This window comes from Pistacia vera, unplaced genomic scaffold (assembly GCF_008641045.1).
Source record: "Pistacia vera cultivar Batoury unplaced genomic scaffold, PisVer_v2 Contig243, whole genome shotgun sequence".
Taxonomy (NCBI): domain Eukaryota; kingdom Viridiplantae; phylum Streptophyta; class Magnoliopsida; order Sapindales; family Anacardiaceae; genus Pistacia; species Pistacia vera.
Window position 1 is genome coordinate 461650 of NW_022196050.1, and position 27493 is coordinate 489142.

Genomic DNA, 27493 nt, shown 5'->3' on the forward strand with positions numbered 1-27493 from the left:
CATGTGGAAGTACCCCATACCACAGGTTTGTCGAATTCTAACGTTCGGAGATAGGTATTTAACATGGTTTTTTGTTTGGAATGACAACATAGTGTGAAGCTTATCATCTGAGCAACATAGGGATTAATAACATTCTTTCTTCTTTCATACACTGTCACAAGTGTAAGCTGGTTTGTAAGTATTCAACAATGTTAAGGGTAGCTGGTTTAGCAACAATGTTAACATGGGTGTGAATTACAGCTTACTTCACAAATATTGGCCTTGGCATGCTTATTTCTTCAGTTTTGTCTTCTGACAAATACCCATAACTGTAGCAAGTTTTCTGATTTTTTAGTGACGACTAAATTTATTTGTATCAATATACTTATTTTATTCTCTTTATTTGTTATTTGATGAAAGGGAAATAAATAACATGTTTAAGAGTGAAATTAACCTGTGTTCATATGACTGATGCCACTTTGCAGGGTGAATCTATCCTGTTGTAAATCCAGATCCTACCACAGAATCTTTGGCCCGAATGTGGCCCTTTATGCCGAAGACGTACAAGATCACATTGATTTTGGAAGTTCAGGAAAAGTTCTGGTTTTATAGCTGAAACCATTCAGGTTTTTATTGATAGTTGTCCCTAAAGATATATATAAATTTGGTGCTTTCAACAGCCCTGAATTGGTCTCTAAACATTGCACTTCCCTTTTTCAAAATTTTGACTGAATTTAGGGAGTTGGTGGATCAGGGAATTGGCTCTGGTACTTAAACATGTTTATGACATTGTGCGCAAGGCTGGTGGTGTCTGCATTGCTGATGAAGTGCAAACTGGATTTGGTCGCACTGGAAGCCACTACTGGGGCATTCAGACACAAGGGGTCATCCCGACATAGTTACCATGGCAAAGGTTTTGATGATAATCCCTTTAGTTCTTAATGTTGCCCTATACATAAAGAGTTATCCTTTTTCAATATTATCACCAATTTAGTTTTTTTTTTTTTTTCCTTCTTATGGTTCTCATTCAGATAATTCATTTACATTAAGCTAATATGATTTTCCAGGGAATTGGCAATGGTTTGCCATTAGGAGCTGTAGTGACAACACCAGTGATAGCTAGTGTAATGGCTCAGAAGATTCAGTTCAACACTTTTGGTGGAAACCCAGTATGTTCTGCTGGGGGGCTTGCGGTACTCAGGGTTATTGATAAAGAGAAGCGTCAAGCACATTGTGCTGACATTGGCTCTCACCTGATTGGATGCTTGAGAGCTCTACAAGAGAGACATGATAGTAATTACTCTTGAACTAAAAACTTCTCAAGTGTTCTTTTTTTCCCTTTTTTTCTCAATTGATTGTGTTTGACTTTACATTAAATTGAACTGCAAATTCGGAGAGATCTGGGCTATTTAACCATAATTTCTATATCATGTAAAGAAATTCCTAGACACAGTTTTTGAGTAAGCTCATTACAGTCATACTAAGACTTTGAATTAGTGTATGCCAGAATTTTATGAACTAAGCTCCTTAGGAATATGTATATGAGTGGAAAACCCAATTGTGGTTCTATTTTCATTCTATAGGTTTGCATGCGGCACTGAAAACAAATCATTTGTCTTATAACGGCATTTGGAGATTTGGTAGAAGCACCGATTGACATCACATCATCATATTAAAATGATGGTGTGATATGACTACTGTAGAGACTGATAATAACATGTCCTGTGCTGCTGATACACAATGTCTACTTATTCTGAACATCCTCAGTCTTCACATAGATCTGACAAAGCTTTCTGTGGCTTTCTGATTCTTTGGCTGTATCTATTTTTGTTCAATTGAACAGCTATTTGAGTACCGGAGATTAAATGTCTTATGCTCTGGAATTGCAACTTTATTTTGCAGCTTTTCTCACATTGATGAAATCCTGTTTCAGTCATTGGAGATGTGAGAGGGAGAGGACTCATGGTGGGAGTAGAATTAGTATCTGACAGGAAGGAGAAGACGCCTGCGAAGGCTGAAACTGCAGTCTTGTTTGAGAAACTTAGAGGTACAATTAACTAACTCTCTTCTTCAGAGAAAAGCTCTTAATTCTCATTTTACATTGACTCGTTGCAATTGCGGAGCTCGGTGTTCTTGTTGGGAAAGGTGGACTACATGGAAATGTTTTCAGAATCAAACCACCAATGTGTTTCACCAAAGATGATGCAGGTAACTTTCTGTATCTTCCTTTCATCAAATAGATTTTACCCATAGCCGTTGAATCTCTTATTGTAAATTTGTTTTGTCATAATGTTTAATCACATTGTTCTGTTGTGTCAAATTATCATTACAACAAGGGATAAGCAAGTGCTTAAAAATTGTGCATTGTCTGATCATAATATATTTAGGATAGAGGGATTATCTGAAGATGATGTTCATCTGCTTTTTAATAGGTATGCTTTTCAACAAAATCATTCTTTAAGAGATTATGATGAGTTATCACATGATGTAATAAGGTATGCTAAAGGCGTTCCATTAGTTCTTAAAGTGGTGTTAGGTTCTGTTTTATATGACAAGACCAAACATTTTTGGAAAAGTACACTAGAGAAATTACAGATAATTCCGAATGAGAATATTCAGAAGGTGCTAAAAATAAGTTACGATGAACTTGAAGATTTGGAGAAGGTGCATACTTCTAGATATTGCCTGTTTTCTAAAATGGGAGGATAGAGAGTTTGCAAGCATTCTTAGATACTTGTGGCTTCTATGCAGAACTTGGAATAACTATTCTCATTGACAAATGTCTAGTAACCATATCATGTGATAACAAAATAATAACTCATAATTTGCTTCAAGAAATGGGTTGGGAAATTGTGCGGCAAGAATCCACGAAACATCCTGGTAGATGTAGTCGTCTATGGTATCCTGAAGATATATATAGAGTATTGGAAGGAAAAACAGTAAGTGTCAAAGAAAATATGTAATTTTCCAATTTTTTTGTGAAGCTTAGTTACAAAATGTGACATCTAAGGTAATTTACTAAATAAAGAAAACCACAAATCTTAGACCTTTTTTTTTTTTTTTTTTTTTTTTTTTAATTTTTTCATTTTTAAACTACATCCCTCCCTTTGATTTCTATTTCATACATGTGAGATTTAAGAAAACATCAGCTATGAAAATTTTGTTTCAACTTTTCCTTCTGCATTTGCTTACGCAATAGAAGGTTTGGGTGAGCTTGGAAGAGTGTTTTATATTTAAGTATTATAAAAAGAGTACAAAATAATTTTAAATCTTTGACTGGTACCTAGTAATTTAAGCTTTAAGTTTTTATAATTAGCTAATTGTCATCTTTTCTTGATTGTCAGTGGACTGAAGCGATAGAAGGCATATGTTTGGATATGTCTCAATTGGAAAGACAAATCATACACTTCCAACCTCGTGCATTGGCAATGATGCATAATTTGAGATTATTTAAACTACATAACTCAAACTATGAAAAGAATAACAGTAGTGGGGTACGTGTTTCTGAAGGCCTTAATTCTATTTCTATAGAGCTAAGGTACCTTTGTTGGCATGGATGCTCGTTGAAATCGTTGTTGTCAAATTTCATGCCAGAGAACCTAGTGGCACTTGATATGCCTTATAGCAATATTGAACAACTTTGGCCTGGTGCTAAGGTAATATGTTGATATTTATGTGATTATCTTTCTGTTGTATGTTAAAGTTACTATCATTTCTTTCCTGTCATACAGCTTCATAAATTGAAATTTATTGACATCTGTCATTCCAAGCTTCTAAAAGTTCATGATCTTACTTCTAGGCAGAAACAATTTTGAGAGCATTCCAGCAAGCATCACAAACCTTTCCATGTTATCTTCTCTTGACTTAAGCTATTGTGCAAAGCTTCGATCGTTACCAGAACTTCCATGTCAATTATTAAGTATTGATGCACACAATTGCGTGTCACTGGAAGCATCACTAAGTTTGCCAATTCTATTCTCCAGAAATTCTTCCCAAAACCTAAGAGTGAACTTCATCAATTGTTTCAAACTGGTGGATCAAAATGCGTTCGAAAAAATTGTGGAAGATGCTCTAAAGAAATTTGAGATTCTTGCAAGAAAAAAGGTCTCCCTCACTATTGCTTATTTCATATGATTTTAATTTCTTTCATTGTAACAAGAAGTTTAATGATGTCACAAAACTGATGAGTTTTATTTTGTTTATTTTACACAGTTTACTGCTCCAGGTAGGGCTTTTATCTTTTTCACAGGAAACGAAATTCCACAACGGTTCCGCTTTAAAAGAACAGGATCAGCTATAACTTTCTCGATGCCACGGTATTTGACCGCATTTAAGTCCTTTGGTCTTACTGTCTGCGCCATTGTAGAGTTTCAAACCTATCATGATAATGAAGGGCAGGGTATGTTAGTGGGCTTTGACTGCATTTTAGCAGGTAAATATGGTACGAAATCATTCCAAGGCACTTCAGGTGGTTGGGATTTTTGTAGTGGACGTGACTATGTTGACACAGATCATGTATTCCTTGGATATGATAGATCATTTGACCAGATTGTACGCTTAGAAGATAACTTTTATATTTAGACATAAAAACAGTCAGAAAAAATATCAACAGATCTAGTTAATTAAACTCTGTTCATCTGTAAGTCATATTCCAGCTACAAGTATAAATTCTGAAACAAGAGCACAACCCCTCCAATATTTAACCTATGAAAAACATTTGCTGAAGTGAAATTTCTGAAAAATTTGTGGTTCTTGTGATGTTGGTATTAATAATGTTTCTGAAAGAAATTAAAGTGAAATACAAAATAAAAAACCAAGAAGACAATAGATTTATGTTATTATATAATGTACTGAAACCAAAACTTGCCAGCATAACATAAGGACTTACGTAACAAGTAGTCAAGAACTACATAATGAGAAGTAGTAGAATAGCAGAATTCACATTCAACAAGTACTTGTATATAGAGAGTGAATAATATTTAACTTTTTAAAATTAATTATGTGGATCTCCTTAATTACTTGCCAACATATATACTTATGAAAATTAAAGAATATTTGTGGTAATTTATCTTAGATAAATATTCATTAGATTTTATGTTTTTTAAGCACAAATGGTGCATTACCTAGTTGAATGCCCAAATTGTGTAAAGCACTACCAGGGCTCAAAGATGTTAAGGGCTTAAAATAAAAGGGTAACCATATTCCTCATATCAGCCCAAAAATATTTAAATGGGTGAATTTAGAATGTCTGGTTGTGGACTTGTGGTAAACAAGACGGGCCATGTCATGCAGATATGGATAAATGGGCATCGGGAAGCCCAGACCAGTAATAGGTCATAAGAACTATCATGGGGCCATGAGAGGTCAAAATTTTGTTATCAACAAATTTTGCACAGAAACAATAATATTACGAATACAAATAAAATATAAAATATTACTCTTTTATGTTATACAGTTATTCACATTTATTGAATTGATTATTATATCCACTCATTGATCCATTTCGTGTCATGTCAATTTATAATATCTATTATTATTCTTATCAAAAGAAAAATGGTAGGATCTATCTAAGATGGCCAATGAAATGGCTAGAATTCAAGGTTATCAAATATATACATTATTCAAAATCAATTTGAGTAAAGAAAGGTATATAAACTGCCATAAACTAAATGAGGGATTATTATGTTTCTGTTAGAGAGTAGAAATGTTTAGGACTTTTACTGTATTTTATTGTTCTTTGTTAGGCTAATATAAATCTTGCATATCCCAAGGCATTATTCACAGAGAAATTGAAACCATAATTCAAGTCGGAGGCAGTTGAAAATTGAGTTAATAAAACTAAAACAAATTGAGCAACTACAAGTTCATTAATTTTTTGCTACTATGAAGATGAAATTAATTATTAGCATAACGATGTAGCAACGTTCTAATTTTGTTGTTAATAATTTATATTACTAATTCCTGAAATTAATATATTTTTGTAAATTGATTTATTATCTTTTATATTTATAATAAGAAATTAAAACAATTTATATTTGGTTTGGTTGGTTTGTCCTCTTATTTCTTATTTTTAAAAGAGTTAAAGGTTGTCAGCAATGAGCCAATAAGTAGAAGGAAAAGCCCCTTATATTGTTAGTCTATATATGAAGCAGGATGGTTTCTTCTTCTTCATCCATCACCGTTGAAGAAAAGAAGAAGTATAATGTGTTTCTTAGAGTTTGTTGGGGCCGAGTTTATAAAAATTTGTTTATAAACAGTTAGTGTTTATATGATAATTTGAAGTATTTAAAATTTAAACAGTTATGTATTCGATTAAAATATTTATAAGTCATTGATAAATAATTAATACATTTATAAAATATAACTTATAAATATATTTTATTATTAAAATGATTAAAAATATTATTACATTATTTTATCAAATAATAAATAAAATTATATGATAAAATTTTAAAATTAAATAGAAGTAATATTATAATATATTTGATCACCAAAAATAAAAAAATTAAAAATTAAGTTTCCAACTTATTTTTTAACTTATAAGCCCAGCTAAAAACAGTTATAAACCAATATAATCAGCTTCTTTTGATTTCAGAGCTTATACAGACACCCCTTTGCCATCGGCAGTACACATTCCAGCATTCTACATGGAATTTTGAACAGTTTTGTTTTCATTGATGATGAACTTAACAGAGAAGAGAGCATTTCGTCGTCTCTCGAGAATGCAATCGAAGAATTAAAGATTTCAGTTATTATTTTTTGAGAAGGTTATGCCTCTTCAAGATGGTGTCTCGAAGAACTTGTGAAGATATTGGAGTTCAAGAAAGCGCAAATTGAGGTGGTAATACCCGTTTATCACATAGATCCATCACATGTGAGGAATCAAACGGGAACTTTTGGGGATGGATTTGCTAAGCTTGTAGAAAGCTTTAACAACAAGAGGCTAAAGAAGCTTCAAATCATAGAAGAACAATTGAAAGATAAGGTGCAGAAGTAGAGGATTGCTTTGACAGAAGCAACTAATCTATCTGGCTGGACATCAGAAGAGGAACCGTCATTTTTCTTCTCTTTAATTTAGTACTATTTAGTTTCCCCTAATTTTAATTTTTATATTATATATCACGTAAATATAGTCACAATCAACGCTAATTAATTAAGTTAATGAATCACACACAATCAACTCCCCAAGTTAGTGTTCAGTGAACTTCATGACTTGACAAGCGCCAATTCACCAATTTATTTATGTTCTTTGGACCCTTTTGCTTTGCATTTTCACTTGGTGCTTTTGTCTTTTCATTTCTGGAAAAGAAGGGGAAGTTTGGAGGAAAGTGGGGTTTTAATGGCGTTTTTGCAGAGGCTAACTTGAAGAGGAAGCCGGTGCTTTATGGGACCTGTAGGAGGAATCTCTGCGTTCGCTCTCTGCGGTTCCTAGTGATGTGTCTTCTTCTTCCTTGCCGCCCAGTTGCCGCCCTTTGATTATCAGCCTAAGCCTTACTTGGGTCCTTCTTCTGACAGGTTCTTGAGAAAAGAAAGCGCTTTTTGGGTCCTTCTCTGTTCTATTACTATCAAAAGCCTGTAAGTTTTTGGGAAATGCGTTTGTTTTAACGTAGTCAGTTTTTAGTGTTTTTGTACTAAAAATATGATCTTATCTTAAAGTTGAATCTTTTTAAGTTGTGTTGTTTGTGATTACTAGTTGTTATGGAGGCAAAGTGCTTCTATTTGAGAGGATTTTTTTTTTTTTTTTTTTTTTATTTTTTTTTATTTTTTTTTTTTTTTTTGGGGTGCATTTGAAGGACAAAGAGTAGTTTACTTTTGTCAAATGGATTTTTTTAGTTCATGGCTTGTTATGTTGTTTATGAATTATATATTCTTTTGGGCCTTTGTATGAACTTGAGTCATAAAATTTTGTGAACTTGATTCATAAAATTTTAGTTAATTTTATAAGCGTATTCGATATGAAGTTAAGAGAGTTGCATAATTGCTTAATCACTACTTTAATGATCACTTTTTATCAAAGAATCCAATTAGTTGTTATTGTTTTTGAGTTATTGTTGAAGAGAAATGGAATATCTATGTGACAAGATTGTGCTGAATTTTTATGAACTTCTTTAAATTTTTGTTATGTTAGGTTTGTAAAGCAAAGTTGTATGCAAACACTAAGCCAAGTTTATTGCATGATTGGTTGTTCTTTACTTTTGCTGTTCCTTATTGTGATTAGCCGATATTATTTCTTTTTTTTGGTGTACAGCTCAATATTGTTGGAGGGAAAAGGCAATACTTGTTTGATGAGAGCGGGAGGCGGTACCTAGATGCTTTTGCTGTTAGAGTTTTGATTACTGTACTGATATTTTTTGTTTTGAGCCTTTGTAGCTGTTCTGCAGTGTATTAGAGCTTGCGTTTGTGAACTGGAGTGTTAGTGTTGGCTATTATATGATTTCTTTAAAGCTGATGGGTAACTGGTGTAGTAGAGCTGCTGTTTGAATTGTTGTTAGAACTGGCTATTGTGAAGTTCCCTTAAAGCTGCTGTATAAACTGGTGTAGTCTGAGATAGCTGCTGTTTGAATTGTTGTTAGAGCTGGCTATTGTGAAGTTCCCTTAAAGCTGCTGTATAAACTGGTGTAGTCTGAGATAGCTGGTGTGTTTGTTTTTATTGTGTGATTCTCTTTAGAAGCTGTTTTATAGCTGGTGTGTTTTGAGGTGGTTTGTGCGAAGATTCTTGAAGCTGCAGTATATTAGAGTTGTTGAGAAAAACTGATGTTGTTAATGAAAGAAGATATTGAGTATGAGCAGATGGTGAAAATAACACATAGAGAGTTTAGTTCAAGGGAAGATATTGAGTATGAACAAAGGTGAAAAAGAGAGCTTAGTTTAAGAGGGGATATATTGAGTAAAGTTGATTCGTTTTTAAATGTAATGATTGGGTTTAGTTTGTAAACTTTACGAAGTTTATGTCTTTAGTACAAATGTACTTAATTGAAACGACTGAGTATTGATGTAATATGGGAAGTGTATAAATTAGCTACCCCTACTCTGTTTTCACTTAACGAAAGGAATTCAGTTTACCAGAACCTTCTTCGTCAGTTTTTACTCTTTCTTGATTTCTTGATTTCTTTACTTTTTGTTCTTAAATTCTTCATGCTGGAACAGTTACTGTCTTGTGGGCGTTGCCATCCTGATATCGTGAATGCTATTACAGAGCAAAACAATCTTCTCCAGCATGCAATGACTATATACTTACACCATGCTATAGCTGACTTTGCTGAGGCATTAGCATAAAAAATGCCTGGAAATCTAAATGTTTGTTCTCAACTCTAGCGCTTGATGCCATTCTTTCTGTTATATGGTGATATTTTTTGGATGAGATTTTCATTTTATAACATTACACATTAACATGGCCACTTAATAACAACATTATGATGACAATAAACGTCTTTAATTACTTTGATGTTTGAAATGCAGGTTGTTTATTTCGTCAATTCTGGGACAGGAGCAAATGAACTAGCAATGTTGCTGGCCAGACTTTACAGTGGTAATCTTGGCATGATTGCCCTAAGAAATGCTTATCATGGTGGAAGCTTCAATACAATTGGACTGACTGCCCTAAACACATGGAAGTACCCCATACCACAGGTTTGTCCATGTTCTATATGTTTGGAGGATATGTAATTAACATGGTTTTTGTTTGATAAACTTTTAATATCTGGAATTGTTTGCAACGACAACATAGTGTGAAACTCATCATCTCAGGAACATTAGGAATTAATAGCATTTCTTTCTTCTCTCATTCACTTTTCACAAGGGTAAGCTGGTTTAGTAAATAACAACAATGTTAACATGGGGTGTGAATTACAGCTTACTTTACAAATATTGGCCGTGGCATGCTTATTTCTTCAGTCTCGTCTTCTAACACACACCCATAACTGTAGCAAGTTTTCTAAAATTTTTTAGTGAAGAGTAAATTGATTTGTATCATATATACTTAGTTTATTCTCTTTGTTTGTTTATTTAATGCAAAGAAAAAATGAATAACATGTTTAAGAGTGAAATTCAACCTGTATTCTTAATCTGATCTGCCACTTTGCAGGGTGAAATCCATCATGTTGTAAATCCAGATCCATACCGTGGAATTTTTGGGTCAAATGCGGCCCTTTATGCCAAAGACGTACAAGATCACATTGATTTTGGAAGTTCAGGAACAGTTGCTGGTTTTATAGCTGAAACCATTCAGGCTTTGATTGATAGTTTTCGCTAAAGACATATAAAACTTGGTGCTTTCAACAGCCTGAATTGGTCTCCAAAAATTGCGCTTCCCTTTTTCTAAATTTTGACTGAATTTAGGGAGTTGGTGGAGCAGTGGAATTAGCCCCTGGATACTTAAAACATGTTTATGACATTGTGTGCAAGGCTGGTGGTGTCTGCATTGCCTGTGAAGTGCAAACTGGATTTGGTCGCACTGGAAGCCACTAGTGGGGCTTTCAGACACAAGGGGTCATTCCCGACATAGTTACCATGGCAAAGGTTTTGATGATAATCCTTTGAGTTCTTAATGTTGCCTTATGCGTAAACAGTTAGTCTTTTTCAATATTATCACCAATTTAGTTTTTTTTTTTTTTTTTTTTCCTATTTAACCATAATTTCTTATATCTGTAAGAAATTCCTAGACAGTTTTTGAGTAAGCCTTACAGTCATACTAAGACTTTGAATTAGTGTATGCCGAATTTTATGAACTAGCTCCTTAGGAATATGTAAATGAGTGGAAAACCCATTGTGGTTCTATTTCATTCTAAGGTTTGCATGCGGCACTGAAACAAATCATTTGTCTTTAAACGCATTTGGAGATTTGGTAGAAGCCCCGATTGACATCACATCATCATATTAAAATGATGGTGTGATATCTACTGTAGAGACTGATAATACATGTCCTGTGCTGCTGATACACAATGTCTACTTATTCTGAACATCCTCAGTCTTCACATAGATCTACAAAGCTTCTGTGGCTTTCTGATTCTTTGGCTGTACTTTTTTTGTTCAATTGAAGCTATTTGAGTACCGGAGATTAATGTCTTATGCTCGGAATTGCAACTTTATTTTGCAGCTTTTCTCACATTGATGAAATCCTGTTTCAGTCATTGGAGATGTGAGAGGGAGAGGACTCATGGTGGGAGTAATTAGTATCTGACAGGAAGGAGAAAACCCTGCGAAGGCTGAAACTGCAGTCTTGTTTGAGAAACTTAGAGGTACAATTAACTAACCTCTTCTTCAGAGAAAAGCTCTTATTCTCATTTTACATTGACTCGTTGCAATTGCGGAGCTCGGTGTTCTTGTTGGGAAAGGTGGACTACATGGAATTGTTTTCAGATCAAACCACCAATGTGTTTCACCAAAGATGATGCAGGTAACTTTCTGTACTTCCTTTCATCAAATAATTTTACCCATAGCCGTTGAATCCTTATTGTAAATTTGTTTTGTCATAAGTTTAATCACATTGTTCTGTTGTGTCAAATTATCATTACAACAAGGGATAAGCAGTGCTTAAAAATTGTGCATTGTCTGATCATAATATATTTGGATAGAGGGATTATCTGAAGATGATGTTCATCTCTCTTTTTAATAGGTTGCTTTCAACAAAATCTTCTTTAAGATTATGATGAGTTATCACATGATTGTATATTATGCTAAAGGCGTTCCATTAGTTCTTAAAGTGGTGTTAGGTTCTGTTTTATATGACAGACCAAACATTTTGGAAAAGTACACTAGAGAAATTACAATAATTCCGAATGAGAATATTCAGAAGGTGCTAAAAATAGTTCCGATGAACTTGAAGATTGGGAGAAGGTGCATACTTCTAGATTTTGCCGTTTTTCTAAATGGGAGGATAGGAGTTTGCAAGCATTCTTAGATACTTGTGCTTCTATGCAATTTGAATAACTATTCTCATTGACAAATGTCTAGTAACCATATCATGTGATAACAAATAATAACTCATAATTTGCTTCAAGAAATGGTTGAATTGTGCGGCAAGAATCCCGAAACATCCTGGTAGATGTAGTCGTTCTATGGTTCCTGAAGATATATAGAGTATTGGAAGAAAACAGTAAGTGTCAAAGAAAATATGTTTTTTCCAATTTTTTTGTGAAGCTTAGTTCACAAATGTGACATCTAAGGTATTTACTAAATAAAGAAAACCACAAATCTTAGACCTTTTTTTTTTTTTTTTTTTTTTTTTTAATTTTTTCATTTTTAACTACATCCCTCCCTTTGATTTCTATTTCATACATGTGAGTTAAGAAAACATCAGCTATGAAAATTTTGTTTCACTTTCCTTCTGCATTTGCTACGCAATAGAAGGTTTGGGTGAGCTTGGAAGAGTGTTTTATATTTAGTATTATAAAAAGAGTACAAATAATTTTAAATCTTTGACTGGTACCTAGTAATTTAAGCTTTAAGTTTTTAATTAGCTAATTGTCATCTTTTCTTGATTGTCAGTGGACTGAAGCGATGGAAGGCATATGTTTGATAGTCTCAATTGGAAAGACAATCATACACTTCCAACCTCGTGCATTGGCATGACATAATTTGAGATTATTTAAACTACATAACTCAAACTATGAAAAGAATAACAGTATGTGGGGTACGTGTTCTGAAGGCCTTAATTCTATTTCTCATAGAGCTAAGGTACCTTGTTGGCATGGATGCTCGTTGAAATCGTTGTTGTCAATTTCATGCCAGAGACCTAGTGGCACTTGATATGCCTTATAGCAATATTGAACAACTTTGGCCTGGTGCTAAGGTAATATGTTGATATTTATGTGATTATCTTTCGTTGTATGTTAAAGTTACTATCATTTCTTTCCTGTCATACAGCTTCAAAATTGAAATTTATTGACATCTGTCATTCAAGCTTCTAAAAGTTCTGATCTTACTTCTAGGCAGAAACAATTTTGAGAGCATTCCGCAAGCATCACAAACCTTTCATGTTATCTTCTCTTGACTTAAGCTATTGTGCAAAGCTTCGATCTTTACCAGACTTCCATGTCAATTATTAAGTATTGATGCACACAATTGCGTGTCACTGAAGCATCACTAGTTTGCCAATTCTATCTCCAGAAATTCTTCCCAAAACCTAAGAGTGAACTTCATCAATTGTTTCAAACTGGTGGATCAAAATGCGTTCGAAATTGTGGAAGATGCTCTAAAGAAATTTGAGATTCTTGCAAGAAAAAAGGTCTCCCTCACTATTGCTTATTTCATTGATTTAATTCTCATTTGTAACAAGAATGTTTAATGATGTCACAAAACTGATGAGTTTTTATTTTGTTTATTTTACACAGTTTACTTGCTCCAGGTAGGCTTTTATCTTTTTCACAGGAAACGAATTCCACAACGGTTCCGCTTTAAAAGAACAGGATCAGCTATAACTTTCTCGATGCCACGGTATTTGACCGCATTTAAGTCCTTTGGTCTTACTGTCTGCGCCATTGTAGAGTTTTCAAACCTATCATGATAATGAAGGGCAGGGTATGTTAGTGGGCTTTGACTGCATTTTAGCAGGTAAATATGGTACGAATCATTCCAAGGCACTTCAGGTGTTGGGATTTTTGTAGTGGACGTGACTATGTTGACACAGATCATGTATTCCTTGGATATGATAGATCATTTGACCAATTGTACGCTTAGAAGATAACTTTATTTAGACATAAAAACAGTCAGAAAAAATATCAACAGATCTAGTTAATTAAACTCTGTTCATCTGTAAGTCATATTCCAGCACAAGTATAATTCTGACAGAGCACAACCCCTCCAATATTTAACCTATGAAAAACATTTGCTGAAGTGAAATTTCGAAAAATTTGTGGTTCTTGTGATGTTGGTATTATAATGTTTCTGAAAGAAATTAAAGTGAAACAAAATAAAAAACCAAGAAGACAATAGATTTATGTTATATATAATGTACTGAAACCAAAACTTCCAGCATAAGTGCATACATAAGGACTTATGTAACAAGTTGTCAAGAACTACATAATGAGAATTAATAGAAACAGGTTCACATTCACCAAGTACTTGTATATAGAGAGTGATAATTTAACTTTTTAATTAATTATGTGGATCTCCTTAATTACTTGCCAACATATATACTTATGAAAATTAAAGAATATTTGTGTTAATTTATCTTAATAGATAATATTCATTAGATTTTGTTTTTTAAGCACAAATGGTCATTACCCAGTTGATGCCCAAATTGTGTAAGCACTACCAGCTCAATGTTAAGGGCTTAAAATAAAAGGGTAACCATATTCCTCATATCAGCCCAAAATTATTAATGGGTGAATTTAGAATGTCTGGTTGTGGCTTGTGGTAAACAAGGGCCTATGTCATGCAGATTGAGATGGGCATCGGAGCCCAGACCAGTAAGGTCATAAGACTATCATGGGCCATGAGAGGTCAAAATTTTGTTATCAACAAATTTTGCACAGAAACAATAATGTTACGAATACAAATAAAAATATAAAATATTACTCTTTTATGTTATACAGTTATTCACATTTATTGAATTGATTATTATATCCACTCATTGATCCTTTTCGTGTCATGTCATTTATAATATCTATTATTATTCTTATCAAAAGAAAATGGTAATCTATCTAAGATGGCAATGAAATGGCTAGAATTCAAGGTTATCAAAATTATACATTATTCAAATCAATTGAGTAAAGAAGTTATAAACTGCCATAAACTAAATGAGGGATTATTATGTTTCTGTTGAGAGTAGAAATGTTTAGGACTTTTACTGTATTTTATTGTTCTTTGTTAGGCTATATAAATCTTGCATATCCCAAGGCATTATTCACAGAGAAATTGAAACCATAATTCAGTCGGAGGCAGTTGAAAATTGAGTTAATAAAACTAAAACAATTGAGCAACTACAAGTTCATTATTTTTTTGCTACTATGAAGATGAAATTAATTATTAGCATAACGATGTAGCAACGTTCTAATTTTGTTGTTAATATTTATATTACTAATTCCTGAAATTAATATATTTTTGTAAATTGATTTTTCTTTTATATTTTAATAAGAAATTAAAACATTTATATTTGGTTTGGTTGGTTTGTCCTCTTATTCTTATTTTTAAAAGAGTTAAAGGTTGTCAGCAATGAGCCATAAGTAGAAGGAAAGCCCTTATATGTTAGTCTATAATGAAGCAGGATGTTTTTTCTTCTTCTTCATCCATCACCGTTGAAGAAAGAAGAAGTATAAGTGTTTCTTAGAGTTTGTTGGGGCCGAGTTTATAAAAATTTGTTTATAAACAGTTAGTGTTTATATGATAATTTGAAGTATTTAAATTAAAACAGTTATGATTCGATTAAATATTTATAAGTCATTTAATAATAATACATTTATAAAATAACTTATAAATATATTTATTATTAAATGATTAAAATATTATTACATTATTTTATCAAATAATAAATAAAATATAATGATAAATTTTAAAATTAAATAAAAAATAATAATATATTGATCACCAAAAATAAAAAATTAAAAATTAAGTTTCCAACTTATTTTTTAACTTATAGCCCAGCTAAAACAGTTATAAACCAATAAATCAGCTTCTTTTGATTTCAGAGCTATACAGCACACCCTTTGCCATCGGCAGTACACATTCCAGCATTCTACATGGAATTTTGAACAGTTTGTTTTTCATTGATGATGACTTAACAGAGAAGAGAGCATTTCGTCGTCTCTCGAGATGCAATCGAAGAATTAAGATTTCAGTTATTATTTTTTGAGAAGGTTATGCCTCTTCAAGATGGTGTCTCGAAGAACTTGTGAAGATATTGGAGTTCAAGAAAGCGCAAATTGAGGTGGTAATACCCGTTTATCCATAGATCCATCACATGTGAGGAATCAAACGGGAACTTTTGGGGATGGATTTGCTAAGCTTGTAGAAAGCTTTACAACAAGAGGCTAAAGAAGCTTCAAATCATAGAAGAACAATTGAAAGATAAGGTGCAGGTAGAGGATTGCTTTGACAGAAGCAACTAATCTACTGGCTGGACATCAGAAGAGGAACCGTCTTTTTCTCTCTTTTAATTTGTACTATTTATTTTCCCCTAATTTTAATTTTATATTATATATCACACGTATCCATAGTCACAATCAAACGCTAATTAATTAAGTTAAATGAATCCACAACAAATCAACTCCCCAAGTTAGTGTTCAGTGAACTTCATGACTTGACAAGCGCCAATTCACCAATTTATTTATTTTCTTTGGACCCTTTTGCTTTGCATTTTCACTTGGTGCTTTTGTCTTTTCATTCCTGGAAAAGAGGGAAGTTTGGAGGAAGTGGGGTTTTAATGCTTTTTTTGCAGAGGCTAATCTTGAAGAGGAAGCCGGTGCTTAATGGGAACTGTAGAGGAATCTCTGCAGTTCGCTCTCTGCGGTTCCTATTGATGATGATTCTTCTTTCCTTGCCGCCCCAGTTGCCGCCCTTTGATTATCAGCCTAAGCCTTACTTGGGTCCTTCTTCTGACAAGTTCTTGAGAAAAAAGCGCTTTTTGGGTCCTTCTCTGTTCTATTACTATCAAAAGCCTGTAAGTTTTTGGGAAATGCGTTTGTTTTAACGTAGTCAGTTTTTAGTGTTTTTGTACTAAAAATATGATCTTTATCTTAAAGTTGAACTCTTTTAAGTTGTGTTGTTTGTGATTACTATTTGTTATGGAGGCAAAGTGCTTCTATTTAGAGGATTTTTTTTTTTTTTTTTTTTTTTTTTTTTTTTTTTTTGGGGTGCATTTGAAGGACAAAGAGTATTTTACTTTTGTCAAATGGTTTTTTTAGTTCATGGCTTGTTATGTTGTTTATGATATATATTCTTTTGGGCTTTGTATGAACTTGAGTCATAAAATTTTGTGAACTTGATTCATAAAATTTTAGTTAATTTTAATCGTATTCGATATGAAGTTAAGAGAGTTGCATAATTGCTTAATCACTACTTTAATGATCACTTTTATCAAAGAATCCAATTAGTTTTTATTGTTTTTGAGTTATTGTTGAAGAAAATGGATACTATGTGACAAGATTGTGCTGAATTTTTATGAACTTCTTTAAATTTTTGTTATGTTAAGGTTTCCTAGTGATGATGATTCTTCTTCTTCCTTGCCGCCTCAGTTGCCGCCCTTTGATTATCAGCCTAAACCTTATTTGGGTCCTTCTGCTGAACAAGTTCTTGAGAAAAGAAAGCGCTTTTTGGATTCTATTTAGGTGAAGTATGTTGATGTACTATGATCTTGTTTTGGGCCTTTGTATGAATTGGAGTCATAAATTCTTAGTTAATGTTATAAGCATACTCGATATGAAGTTAAGAGAGTTGCATAATTGCTTAATTTCTACTTTGATTATCACCTTTTATCAAAAAATCCAATTAGTTGTTTGTCGTTTTTGAGTTACTGCTGATATTGCTGAAGAGAAATGGATTATCTATGTGACAAGAGTGTGCTGAATTTTTATGAACTTGTTTAAATTTTTGTAATGTTTGGTTTGTAAAGCAAAGTTGTACCCAAATACGAAGCCTAGTTTATTGCATGATTGGTTATTCTTTATTTTTGCCGTTCCTTGTTGTGATTAGCCGGTATTATTTCTTTGTTTTGGTGTACAGCTCAATATTGTTGAAGGGAAAATGCTCTACTTGTTTGATGAGAGCGGGATGCAGTACCTGGATGCTTTTGCTGGAATAGTTACTGTGTCTTGTGGGCATTGCCATCCTGATATCGTGAATGCGATTACAGAGCAAAACAATCTTCTCCAGCATGCAACGACTATATACTTACACCATACTATAGCTGACTTTGCTGAGGCATTAGCATCAAAAATGCCTGGAAACCTAATGGTTTGTTCTCGAGTCTAGCACTTGATGTCATTCTTTCTGTTATATTGTGATATTTTTTGGATGAGATTTTCATTTTATAACATTACACATTAAGATGGCTACTTAATAACAACATTATGATTACAATGTAAATGTCTATAATTTACTTTGAGATTTGAAATGCAGGTTGTGTATTTCGTCAATTCTGGGACAGAAGCAAATGAACTAGCAATGTTGATGGCTAGACTTTACAGTGGTAATCTTGGCATGGTTGCCCTAAGAAATGCTTATCATGGTGGAAGCTCCAATACAATTGGACTGACTGTCCTAAACATGTGGAAGTACCCCATACCACAGGTTTGTCGACATTCTATACGTTCGGAGGATATGTATTTAACATGGTTTTTTGTTTGGAATGACAACATAGTGTGAAGCTTATCATCTGAGCAACAATAGGGATTAATAACATTTCTTTCTTCTTTCATACACTTGTCACAAGTGTAAGCTGGTTTAGTAAGTATTCAACAATGTTAAGGGTAAGCTGGTTTAGCAACAATGTTAACATGGGGTGTGAATTACAGCTTACTTCACAAATATTGGCCTTGGCATGCTTATTTCTTCAGTTTTGTCTTCTGACAAATACCCATAACTGTAGCAAGTTTTCTGAATTTTTTAGTGACGACTAAATTTATTTGTATCATATATACTTATTTTATTCTCTTTATTTGTTTATTTGATGAAACGGGAAACTAAATAACATGTTTAAGAGTGAAATTCAACCTGTGTTCATAATCTGACGTGCCACTTTGCAGGGTGAAATCTATCCTGTTGTAAATCCAGATCCATACCACAGAATCTTTGGCCCGAATGTGGCCCTTTATGCCGAAGACGTACAAGATCACATTGATTTTGGAAGTTCAGGAAAAGTTTCTGGTTTTATAGCTGAAACCATTCAGGTTTTTATTGATAGTTGTCCCTAAAGATATATATAAATTTGGTGCTTTCAACAGCCCTGAATTGGTCTCTAAACATTGCACTTCCCTTTTTCAAAATTTTGACTGAATTTAGGGAGTTGGTGGATCAGTGGAATTGGCCTCTGGATACTTAAAACATGTTTATGACATTGTGCGCAAGGCTGGTGGTGTCTGCATTGCTGATGAAGTGCAAACTGGATTTGGTCGCACTGGAAGCCACTACTGGGGCATTCAGACACAAGGGGTCATCCCCGACATAGTTACCATGGCAAAGGTTTTGATGATAATCCCTTTAGTTCTTAATGTTGCCCTATACATAAAGAGTTATCCTTTTTCAATATTATCACCAATTTAGTTTTTTTTTTTTTTTTTCCCTTCTTATGGTTCTCATTCAGATAATTCATTTACATTACGATAATATGATTTTCCAGGGAATTGGCAATGGTTTGCCATTAGGAGCTGTAGTGACAACACCAGTGATAGCTAGTGTAATGGCTCAGAAGATTCAGTTCAACACTTTTGGTGGAAACCCAGTATGTTCTGCTGGGGGGCTTGCGGTGCTCAGGGTTATTGATAAAGAGAAGCGTCAAGCACATTGTGCTGACATTGGCTCTCACCTGATTGGATGCTTGAGAGCTCTACAAGAGAGACATGATAGTAATTACTCTTGAACTAAAAACTTCTCAGAGGGTTTTTTTTTTTTTTTTTTCCCTCTTTTTTTCTCAATTGACTGTGTTTGACTTCACGTTAAATTGAACTGCAAATTTGGCGAGATCTGGGCTATTTAACCATATTTTTATATCATGTAAATACATGTCCTAGCCAGTTTCTGAGTAAGCTCATTACAGTCATACTAAGACTTTGAATTAGTGTGTATGTGCCAGCATGCACACATGTTCTTTCTACACCTCCCCAGAATTATATGAAGTAAGCTCCTCAGGAATATACATATGAGTGGAAAACCCAAAATTGTGGATCTATTTTCATTCTATAGGTTTTCATGCAGCACTGAAAATAAATCATTCTGCTTATAACGACATTTGGAGTTGTATGGCGGAAGAACCAATTGACATCATGTCATCATATTGAAATGAAGGTGTGATATGGGTACTATAAAAACTAATAATAATATGTCTTTTGCTTATAACATCTGTTTGAGTACCTGAGATTAAATGTCTTATGCTTTGGAATTGCAATTTTATCATGCAGCTTTTCTCACATTGATGAAATCTTGTTTCAGTCATTGGAGATGCGAGAGGGAGAGGACTCAGGTGGGAGTAGAATTAGTAACTGATAGGGAGGAGAAGACACCTGCAAAGGCTGAAACTGCAGTCTTCTTATGAGAAGAGCTCTTAATTCACATTTTACATTGACTCGTTGCAATTGCAGAGCTGGGTGTTCTTCTTGGGAAAGGTGGACTGCATGGAAATGTTTTCAGAATCAAACCACCAATGTGTTTCACCAAAGATGATGCAGGTAACTTTCTGTAACTTCCTTTCATCAGATAGATTTTACCATTAGCCGTTGAATCTGTTATTGTAAATTTGTTTTGTCATAATGTTTAATCACACTGTTCTGTTATGGAAATGCAGATTTTCTTGTTGATGCTTTGGACTATGCAATGTCAAAGTTATGAGAGTATTAGTCTTTTAAGAGCCTGGAAAAATCATGTAACTCTTCAAATCCTTGGGAGTATCAATCTCTTCAGAAAGCTTATTTTCAATAATACGCACGTACGTCAGCATCAAAGATTTGCAATGTCTATATACATCTTTCACAGAATGATTGTGATAATTTTGAATGCAATCTTGGTTGAAAGTCCAACTATTTGAGTTTTAGTAGTAAAAGATTATGTAGAAAGCTGGAAATATTTGTGATAAGAAGTCCAACTATTTGGAAACAAATCTGATAATGCAAGTAAAAGATTAAAGCAGCCTCAGAAGGCAGAAACATCAGGAAAATTTTAAGTTCACAATAAACTAGTGTTTCAAACAAAACAGAACATTCACATAATGTCGGCTTACAACACTATTAAAGTGCAATCAGCATCCTTTCACAGTCCAGAAAGCGAAGCACCAGAAATATCAAAACAGCATGTGTCCACTCACAGTAGTCCGCTAACATAATTCGATTCCAGGGAAGAAAATCCAGAAAACATTGAGATGTTCACGCGCCAAGTTGCCAGCTAAATCGTGAGCATGTGCAAACGAGATCAAGCCAGTCTGAAAAGACAACGAATAACATAAGAAAAAAAAAGCATATATATAACTTCAAAATTCTTGAACAGAATGGAGAACGGCAGAGCATAGGGCATGAATATATGTTTTAAAAAAAATTCCTCCGTTTATGCGCAGAAATGGAGTAAAAAGCCTTGATTTCCCTGTGGAGAGTTTCCCAACAAAGCAAGAAGAAACCTGCCGTGCTGAACTTGCACAAGCATCAGCCATCATTTTACAGCCGGAGGGACATGGGGAAGTAAAGGAGAATCATTCAAATTGTTCCAATAACCTTGTATAATAAGCTCATCTGTTTGGAGTTACATCACCTTTTCCTTAAGAAGATTCCAACCTCAAGTTTCACACCGGTCTAGCCCAGTCCATGCGCTTCCGATGCAGATGGTGTGCAACCACTTTGCACCCGATATAATTTGAACTGTAAAATACAGTGAATATTTACATCAATAAAAAAAATTATAACATAGCCATATGTTATTTCTACATGTAAATATATAATGCAAGATCATTGTATAATCCTTTTTTTTTTCTTTTGAAATAAAAAGATTAGTTATGCTTCACGTAGAAACCAAATATTAGAAACCAAACCGTATAATTTCGTGATTTAATCCAACTTACTAATCCCATCTTATTGGTGGCTTGTATATTTCTGAATACGGGGACCAGCTATCTAAAATTTCATATGGTTTTTTTTCGTCCATTTCATCATGTTCCACGCAGCAATAGAGATGGCACCTCAAGCAGCCATTTATATATGGAAATCTCTGGTCTCTTTCCACTCTTCCATCTGTTCTCGTATAATTATCTTTGGCGTACAACAGTCTGACTCCACAATTTTTCAACTTGGTTTTTCTTCTGCAATTATTACTTCCATGCTCAACAAAGAACTCCATGTAGCCCTTGCTCTTCGAGCTGAGAGTAAGCAATTCCAAGGCCATGATATCATAATCATATCCTAAGAATACATGATCTGATTCAATAACCTTATGTCCATAATCATTAAACAAACAGCCAGAGGAAACGATCGTCTCGCCAACAACCAGAAAACAACGAACTTGCAGAGGTTCAGCCTCTTCATGGTCTCGAAACGATGCAACAGCGCACAAAGCGAAACCAATTAAGTCATCATTGAGCCAATCTGATGGAAGCTCTATATAACCATTCTGACTTTTAAAGTTAAACCAATCTGGAATGTCGCTTCCAGGGTAACATAAAGAAGCCTTTGGCAGGCTGCATGCCTTTGGCAGGCTATATGCCTTTGGCAGGTTAACCCTTGACAGCGATGTTGTGTTTTCCTGTGCCAACAAAATCATCAACTTCTAACATTTATTTATTTATAATATGAAAAAGAGAGAGAGAGAGTTAGACTTACTTCAGACCTAAACCATAGATCTGCATTTCTCTCAATATTCAGCAGAGTATCATTCAAATCTAGTTTCAGACTGCAACAATTGATGAAGCTAATTTCCTCGTTGTGAGTCCCCATACTTAGGCACTGAGTTGGTAAACCTGATACCGCTTCCAGTGATGGGCAACCCTTTGCTTCTATACGTAGTGACCTATCTGGAAGTTGCGGTAAGGATTTCAGCCTCTGGCAATTGCTTAAATCAAGCTCATACAACTTAGAGAGGTCTTTGATACTCTCTGGCAGACTCTCAAAATTGTTTCCGCCAAGATATAAAAATGTCAGTGAGCGTAATTCGCTGAGATTTTCGGGTAGCACTTCGATACAACAGTCTTCCAGATTTAGCTGCTCCAGCTTGTGGCAGGCCGGTAACTGTGACAGTAGAGAAACCGGTGGCTTCTGAAGCCCACATCTCAGGAAAGATAATTTCTTAAGGTTTTTCAAACATGTCAAAGTCAACGATGGTATATCTGTTATACCAATTCCCTCCACTTCAAGTTCCTCCAGTGCTTTTAAATTTTTCAGGCCGCTAGGCAATCTGTCAAGTTTTGAAGAACCCGAAAGATAAAGATATCGAAGAGATTTAATCTCACAAATACTCTCCGGGAGACTCTCTAGTCTTAAACAATTTTTAAGACTCAATTTTACTAGTTTAGACAGTTGCTCTAATGGCGGCAATTCTTCAATCGCAGTTCCATCTAAATATAATTCTTCTACACTACTAGGGATGCATGGAACTGTTTTGATCTCTGAACAATTGGACAGAATAACTATTCGAAGATCTTCTGATTCACGAATGCTCTCTGGGAGACTCTCCAGCTTTGAACAATTTTCAAGACTCAATATTTTTAAGCTGGAAAGATGCTTTAATGACGACAATTCTTTTATTGCAGTTCCATCTAAATATAGCTCTTCTACCGTATGGGGGATATATGGAACTGTTTTCAGATTTGAACACTTGGAGAGAATAAGTGTTCGAAGAGATTTACAACCAGGGTTGATTGCAAGACTTTCAAATCTTTTACATTCTCGTAGATTCAAGAGGACAAGCTTATTGAGATCACGGATAGATGAGAAATCCTCATACAAATTTGTACAACCTTGTAGAATCAAGCTTTTGAGATTTGGAATTAATGAGAGATTTGGCATTTGGAGTAGATGGTTGGAATGACTGAGGTCAATATGCTTCAACTTATTAAGTTTCTGTAAGAAAATAAAAAATTGAATAAATTAAAAAAAAAAATAGAAATAACATATAAATATTTAGAATTTAAAGCACAAAATGGTACTATAAAAGTTAAAAAATACCTTTTTACCAGTCCAAAGTTGTTTAACTTTGCTATCAGTCATGTACAGTGCAACAAGGTTGTCTGGATCAAAATCTCGTGGCAATGATTCGGCAGAATAATTAAACCAACAAAGGTACCTTAGCTCAGAGAAATCAGATTGAAGCTCTTCAAAACCCTGTACCTTGTTCCCGCGGGTGAAGCCATAGGCTTCCAAGAACATTAGGTTATGCATCTTGTTGAAAGCTTTAGGCTGTAAACGTATCTCTTTTGCTTTAGACATATCCAAGCTTATGCTTCGAATGGCTCCTTTCGCCTATAAAATCAAGAACAGATCGATGATAAATTAGTTTGAAATTTCTCAATTACATAATGTGTCAAGTACTTAATTCTCATATTAAACATTATTTTTTCAAAATATGTAAATATAAGATACCTCATATTCCCACCTAATTACTTTACCAGTTAAGCTGATTCCCAATGATAATGGAAGGAATATTCTGCAAGCTAATATTTTATCATTTCTCATATATAATGTAGAGATAAAAAATTAGTGTTTTTGGCTCTCACCTTATTTTTTTTCAATACTGAGCAGATTTCCTCATGATCCCACAACCTACTACGTTCGCCAGGATTATCAGCTGATTCTTCACGAACAATTTCTCTACCCATTTCTTGAAGTAAATCATGCATTGTTATGATGTTGGATGAGGTTGTTATAATGTTGGGTGAAGTTGTCATGATGTTTGACGACGTAGTTCTGATGTTGGTTGAGGTTGTTACGATGTTGGATGAGGTAGTTATGAGAGACCTTTCAATGAGAACATCTATACAAATACGTGCGGTGAAGCCACGGGCATCCAAGACTTCTTCTATAAGCTCTCTTTCACACCCTTTAAAGAAACATGCAATATCTAAAAATACTTGCTTTTGTTTATTATCTAGTCCATCATAACTTACTTTCAATACGTTATGGATATCCATACGAGGAGTTCTTTTCAAATCTTCTAGAATACTTTCCCAATCTTCTTTTGTCTTCTCAAATAGAGAGGAACCTAAAACTTTAAGAGCAAGAGGAACACCTTTAGTATATGCTACTGCCCTTGATGATAGCTCAATATAATCTTCTGCTGGACTATTTCCTCCGAAGGCATATCTGTTAAAGAGCTGAAAAGCGTTATCATGAGGTAATCCTTTCATCTCATGTATGTGATCACATTCTTTTAGTACTCGTTCATCCCTTGCCGTTATGATTATTCGACTTTCGGAGTCCGAGCAACCAAATTCTTCCATTAAACATTCCATTTGTTCTAATTTTGTCACATCATCAAGCACAATAAGAACACGGCCAAGCCTTTTTCTTTCCAAGGTGAACCCACTATTGGAATGTTTATCCCCTAAAACTCTAGAACTAAGTCTTTGGCGCAAGTCATTTAGTCCCCCGCTTTTCTCCGATTCTTCTCTAATATTTCGAATGAAGTAAGCAGCTTCAAACTGTTTAGAGATTTTTCTGAATACAGCATCAGCAAGAGTCGTTTTACCTATACCCCCAATGCCCCAAATTCCTAGTTTGCAAACACCGACCGTACATAATAATTTTTCAATCTGCTTGACTGTTGAATCTAGTCCAACTAGGTTCTTCTTGTCAATTACCGAGTACTCCTCATCCAATAGCTTCAAAATATTGTTGACAATATCCTGTACAAGTTGTGACTCGTACCTAAATAGTAAAATATAAATAAATAAAATAATAATAATAAAATTAGATAAATGAAAAAGAAACAAACATAATATAATTTTATTTCCTAGAACCGGTCAAAGATTAGAATACAGTAGTTTTCCATCCTAGGATATGAGAATTTTATGGAATAGAGTATTAACCTACTCTACTGCCTTAATAAATTAAGGCTAAAAACAAGCTAAATGAGATTTTAGATTATAAAAAAGACACATGTACATCATATACAGATTTAGTAATCCCATCCAATAATTAAGCAAAAAATACAGTAAACGAAATTGTAGATTATATGTAACTAAAACACATAATGACACAAACTTAATAAATTAAGGTTTAGATATAGCACAAATTCTTTAAATTTAATAAATCATATTCTACTTTTATAGGTTTTCTCATTTCATCGTCTAGCCGGATTGTTATAATTGTATTGATAAAAAATGGTATTAATAAATATTAAAGTAAATAATTTTTATCACTATAAAAATAAAATTAAAACATAGTAAATTTGAAGAGATAAAAAAAAAAAAAAAAAAAAATGACCGAAAGTAAAATTACGACATAAAAGACATCATTAATAATAAATTAACAATTACCTGTTGTTATTTGAAACAAAGCCAGATATGTTGCCTGTGTCCGTCAAAGCACTCTTCCATCTCTGCAACATATCTGGATCATCAAACTCAAAACGATCTTCAAGCTGAGAAAATGCTTTCCCAAAATCCCCAGTTTGTTTCCTTACTTCTGATGGATCTACGTGATAAAAGACAGGAATTACAATCTGACCATACTTTTTCTTGCATTCAATAATCTTTTCAAGTTCTTTGAGACACCATCTTGAAGAGCCGTACCCTTTAGAGAAAATGATAACCGAGATCTTTGACTGTTCAATTGCACTCAAAAGAGCTGAAGAAATTTCTTCTCCTCTGTTAAGTTTATCATCAATGAAAGTATTAATGTTTTCCCGGTTGAAGGCTTCACACAGATGGCTTGTAAAGTTTTGCCGGGTCTCCTCACCTCGGAAACTAAGAAAAACTTCGTACTTTAGTTTAGGAGTAGTGGAAGAAGAAGAAGAAGAAGAAGAAGAAGAAGAAGCCATTAAGTTCCAGTGATGAGAGGCACTGCGCATTAACAAAACGTAGAGGACTAAACTAAAACATTACATAAGAGAGTAAAGGAGTTTATATTCCACTATCTCTATGTCTTTGATTGATTGCTGTGCCTTTTTCTATTTTATTTTTTTCATCTTTTTTTTCCAGGAAGACGCATGCCCTGCGCAAATTTTCTTAGGTTTTACTAACTTAATTTTATTTTATAAAGTTGATTAATTAATCAAAACTTTCTCAGAAGGTTCATGAACCAAAGCAGGGGCGAAGCTACATCAAGGCCCCGCACATAAATTATTTTAATATTTATTAATTACGTATAAAATATAAATTAGAATTATAAAAATATTTAATTTACCAATTACACAATTAGAAGTCATTTATTAAACACATTCCCTTGTTGGAGTTGGGCCTAACTCCTCATTCAAAATGTCTTATTGAGTGAGAGGATTACCTACTCTTATAAACCCATTGGCTTGAGCGTGCTCAGTCGATGTGGGATCTCCAACACTCCCATTCATGGTCAAGCCCATATGGTTCACTTGCCTATGAATGAAGGTAGTTTGACAGCCCACCGCTGGTCAATCACTCAGCTTAAATGGGGCTGACTCTGATACCACTTGTTGGAGTTGGACCTAACTCTTCACCCAAAAGGCTTTATTGAGTGGAAGAATTACCCATTTTTATAAACTCATTGGCTTGATTGTGCTTAGTCGATATAGGAACCCCAACACAAAATATTTTTAAAGCCGATTATTTCTAAAATTAGGGAAAAACTGATTAAACTAAATCTTAATGACGTTTTGTTTGCTTTTTCATTTTTAAATTTTTGTTTGTTGATTACATTATCGCTTAAGAATAGTTAAAAATTTAAGTGCTTTCACTTTTTTGTTCTCTCTTTCGGTG

The 27493-nt window shown here is 33.9% G+C and overlaps 3 protein-coding genes across 3 annotated transcripts; 2 read left to right on the forward strand and 1 right to left on the reverse strand.

The window, feature by feature from the left end:
- The first annotated feature begins 3454 nt into the window (after nt 1-3454).
- LOC116131802 (disease resistance protein RPP2B-like) lies at nt 3455-4666 on the forward strand. Its single transcript, XM_031417474.1, has 3 exons — nt 3455-3542; nt 3730-4083; nt 4192-4666. Exons 2-3 carry the CDS (start codon nt 3763-3765, stop codon nt 4558-4560), a joined length of 690 nt encoding a protein of 229 aa, XP_031273334.1. The 5' UTR covers nt 3455-3542; nt 3730-3762; the 3' UTR covers nt 4561-4666.
- Nucleotides 4667-8742: 4076 nt separating this feature from the next.
- Nucleotides 8743-20621, forward strand: LOC116131790 (alanine--glyoxylate aminotransferase 2 homolog 1, mitochondrial-like). Its single transcript, XM_031417464.1, is given in 15 exon segments — nt 8743-8772; nt 9127-9243; nt 9439-9609; nt 10064-10207; nt 10318-10405; nt 15774-15847; nt 16355-16576; nt 17638-17868; nt 18034-18204; nt 18660-18803; nt 18916-19095; nt 19253-19478; nt 20062-20088; nt 20091-20297; nt 20414-20621. Coding segments are annotated over 15 exon segments (2076 nt in total). The 3' UTR covers nt 20458-20621.
- Nucleotides 20622-20661: 40 nt separating this feature from the next.
- Nucleotides 20662-26642, reverse strand: LOC116131791 (disease resistance-like protein DSC1). The gene is made up of 7 exons (XM_031417465.1): nt 26078-26642; nt 24317-25466; nt 23769-24062; nt 22428-23663; nt 21674-22350; nt 21367-21473; nt 20662-21043 (listed from the first exon to the last, which is right to left on the reverse strand). The coding sequence occupies exons 1-6, from the start codon at nt 26608-26610 to the stop codon at nt 21398-21400; spliced, it is 3966 nt and encodes a 1321-aa protein (XP_031273325.1). The 5' UTR covers nt 26611-26642; the 3' UTR covers nt 20662-21043; nt 21367-21397.
- Between the last annotated feature and the right edge of the window lie 851 nt (nt 26643-27493).

Coding starts and splice junctions, on each gene's coding strand:
- LOC116131802 (XM_031417474.1), top strand. CDS start 3,763: ATGATCTTACTTCTAGGCAGAAACAATTTTGAGAGCATTCCAGCAAGC. Junction 4,084..4,191: donor AGATTCTTGCAAGAAAAAAG/GTCTCCCTCACT, acceptor TATTTTACACAG/TTTACTGCTCCAGGTAGGGC.
- LOC116131791 (XM_031417465.1), bottom strand. CDS start 26,610: ATGCGCAGTGCCTCTCATCACTGGAACTTAATGGCTTCTTCTTCTTCT. Junction 24,063..24,316: donor CAGTATTGAAAAAAAATAAG/GTGAGAGCCAAA, acceptor TTGATTTTATAG/GCGAAAGGAGCCATTCGAAG. Junction 21,474..21,673: donor CCACCAATAAGATGGGATTA/GTAAGTTGGATT, acceptor TGTATTTTACAG/TTCAAATTATATCGGGTGCA.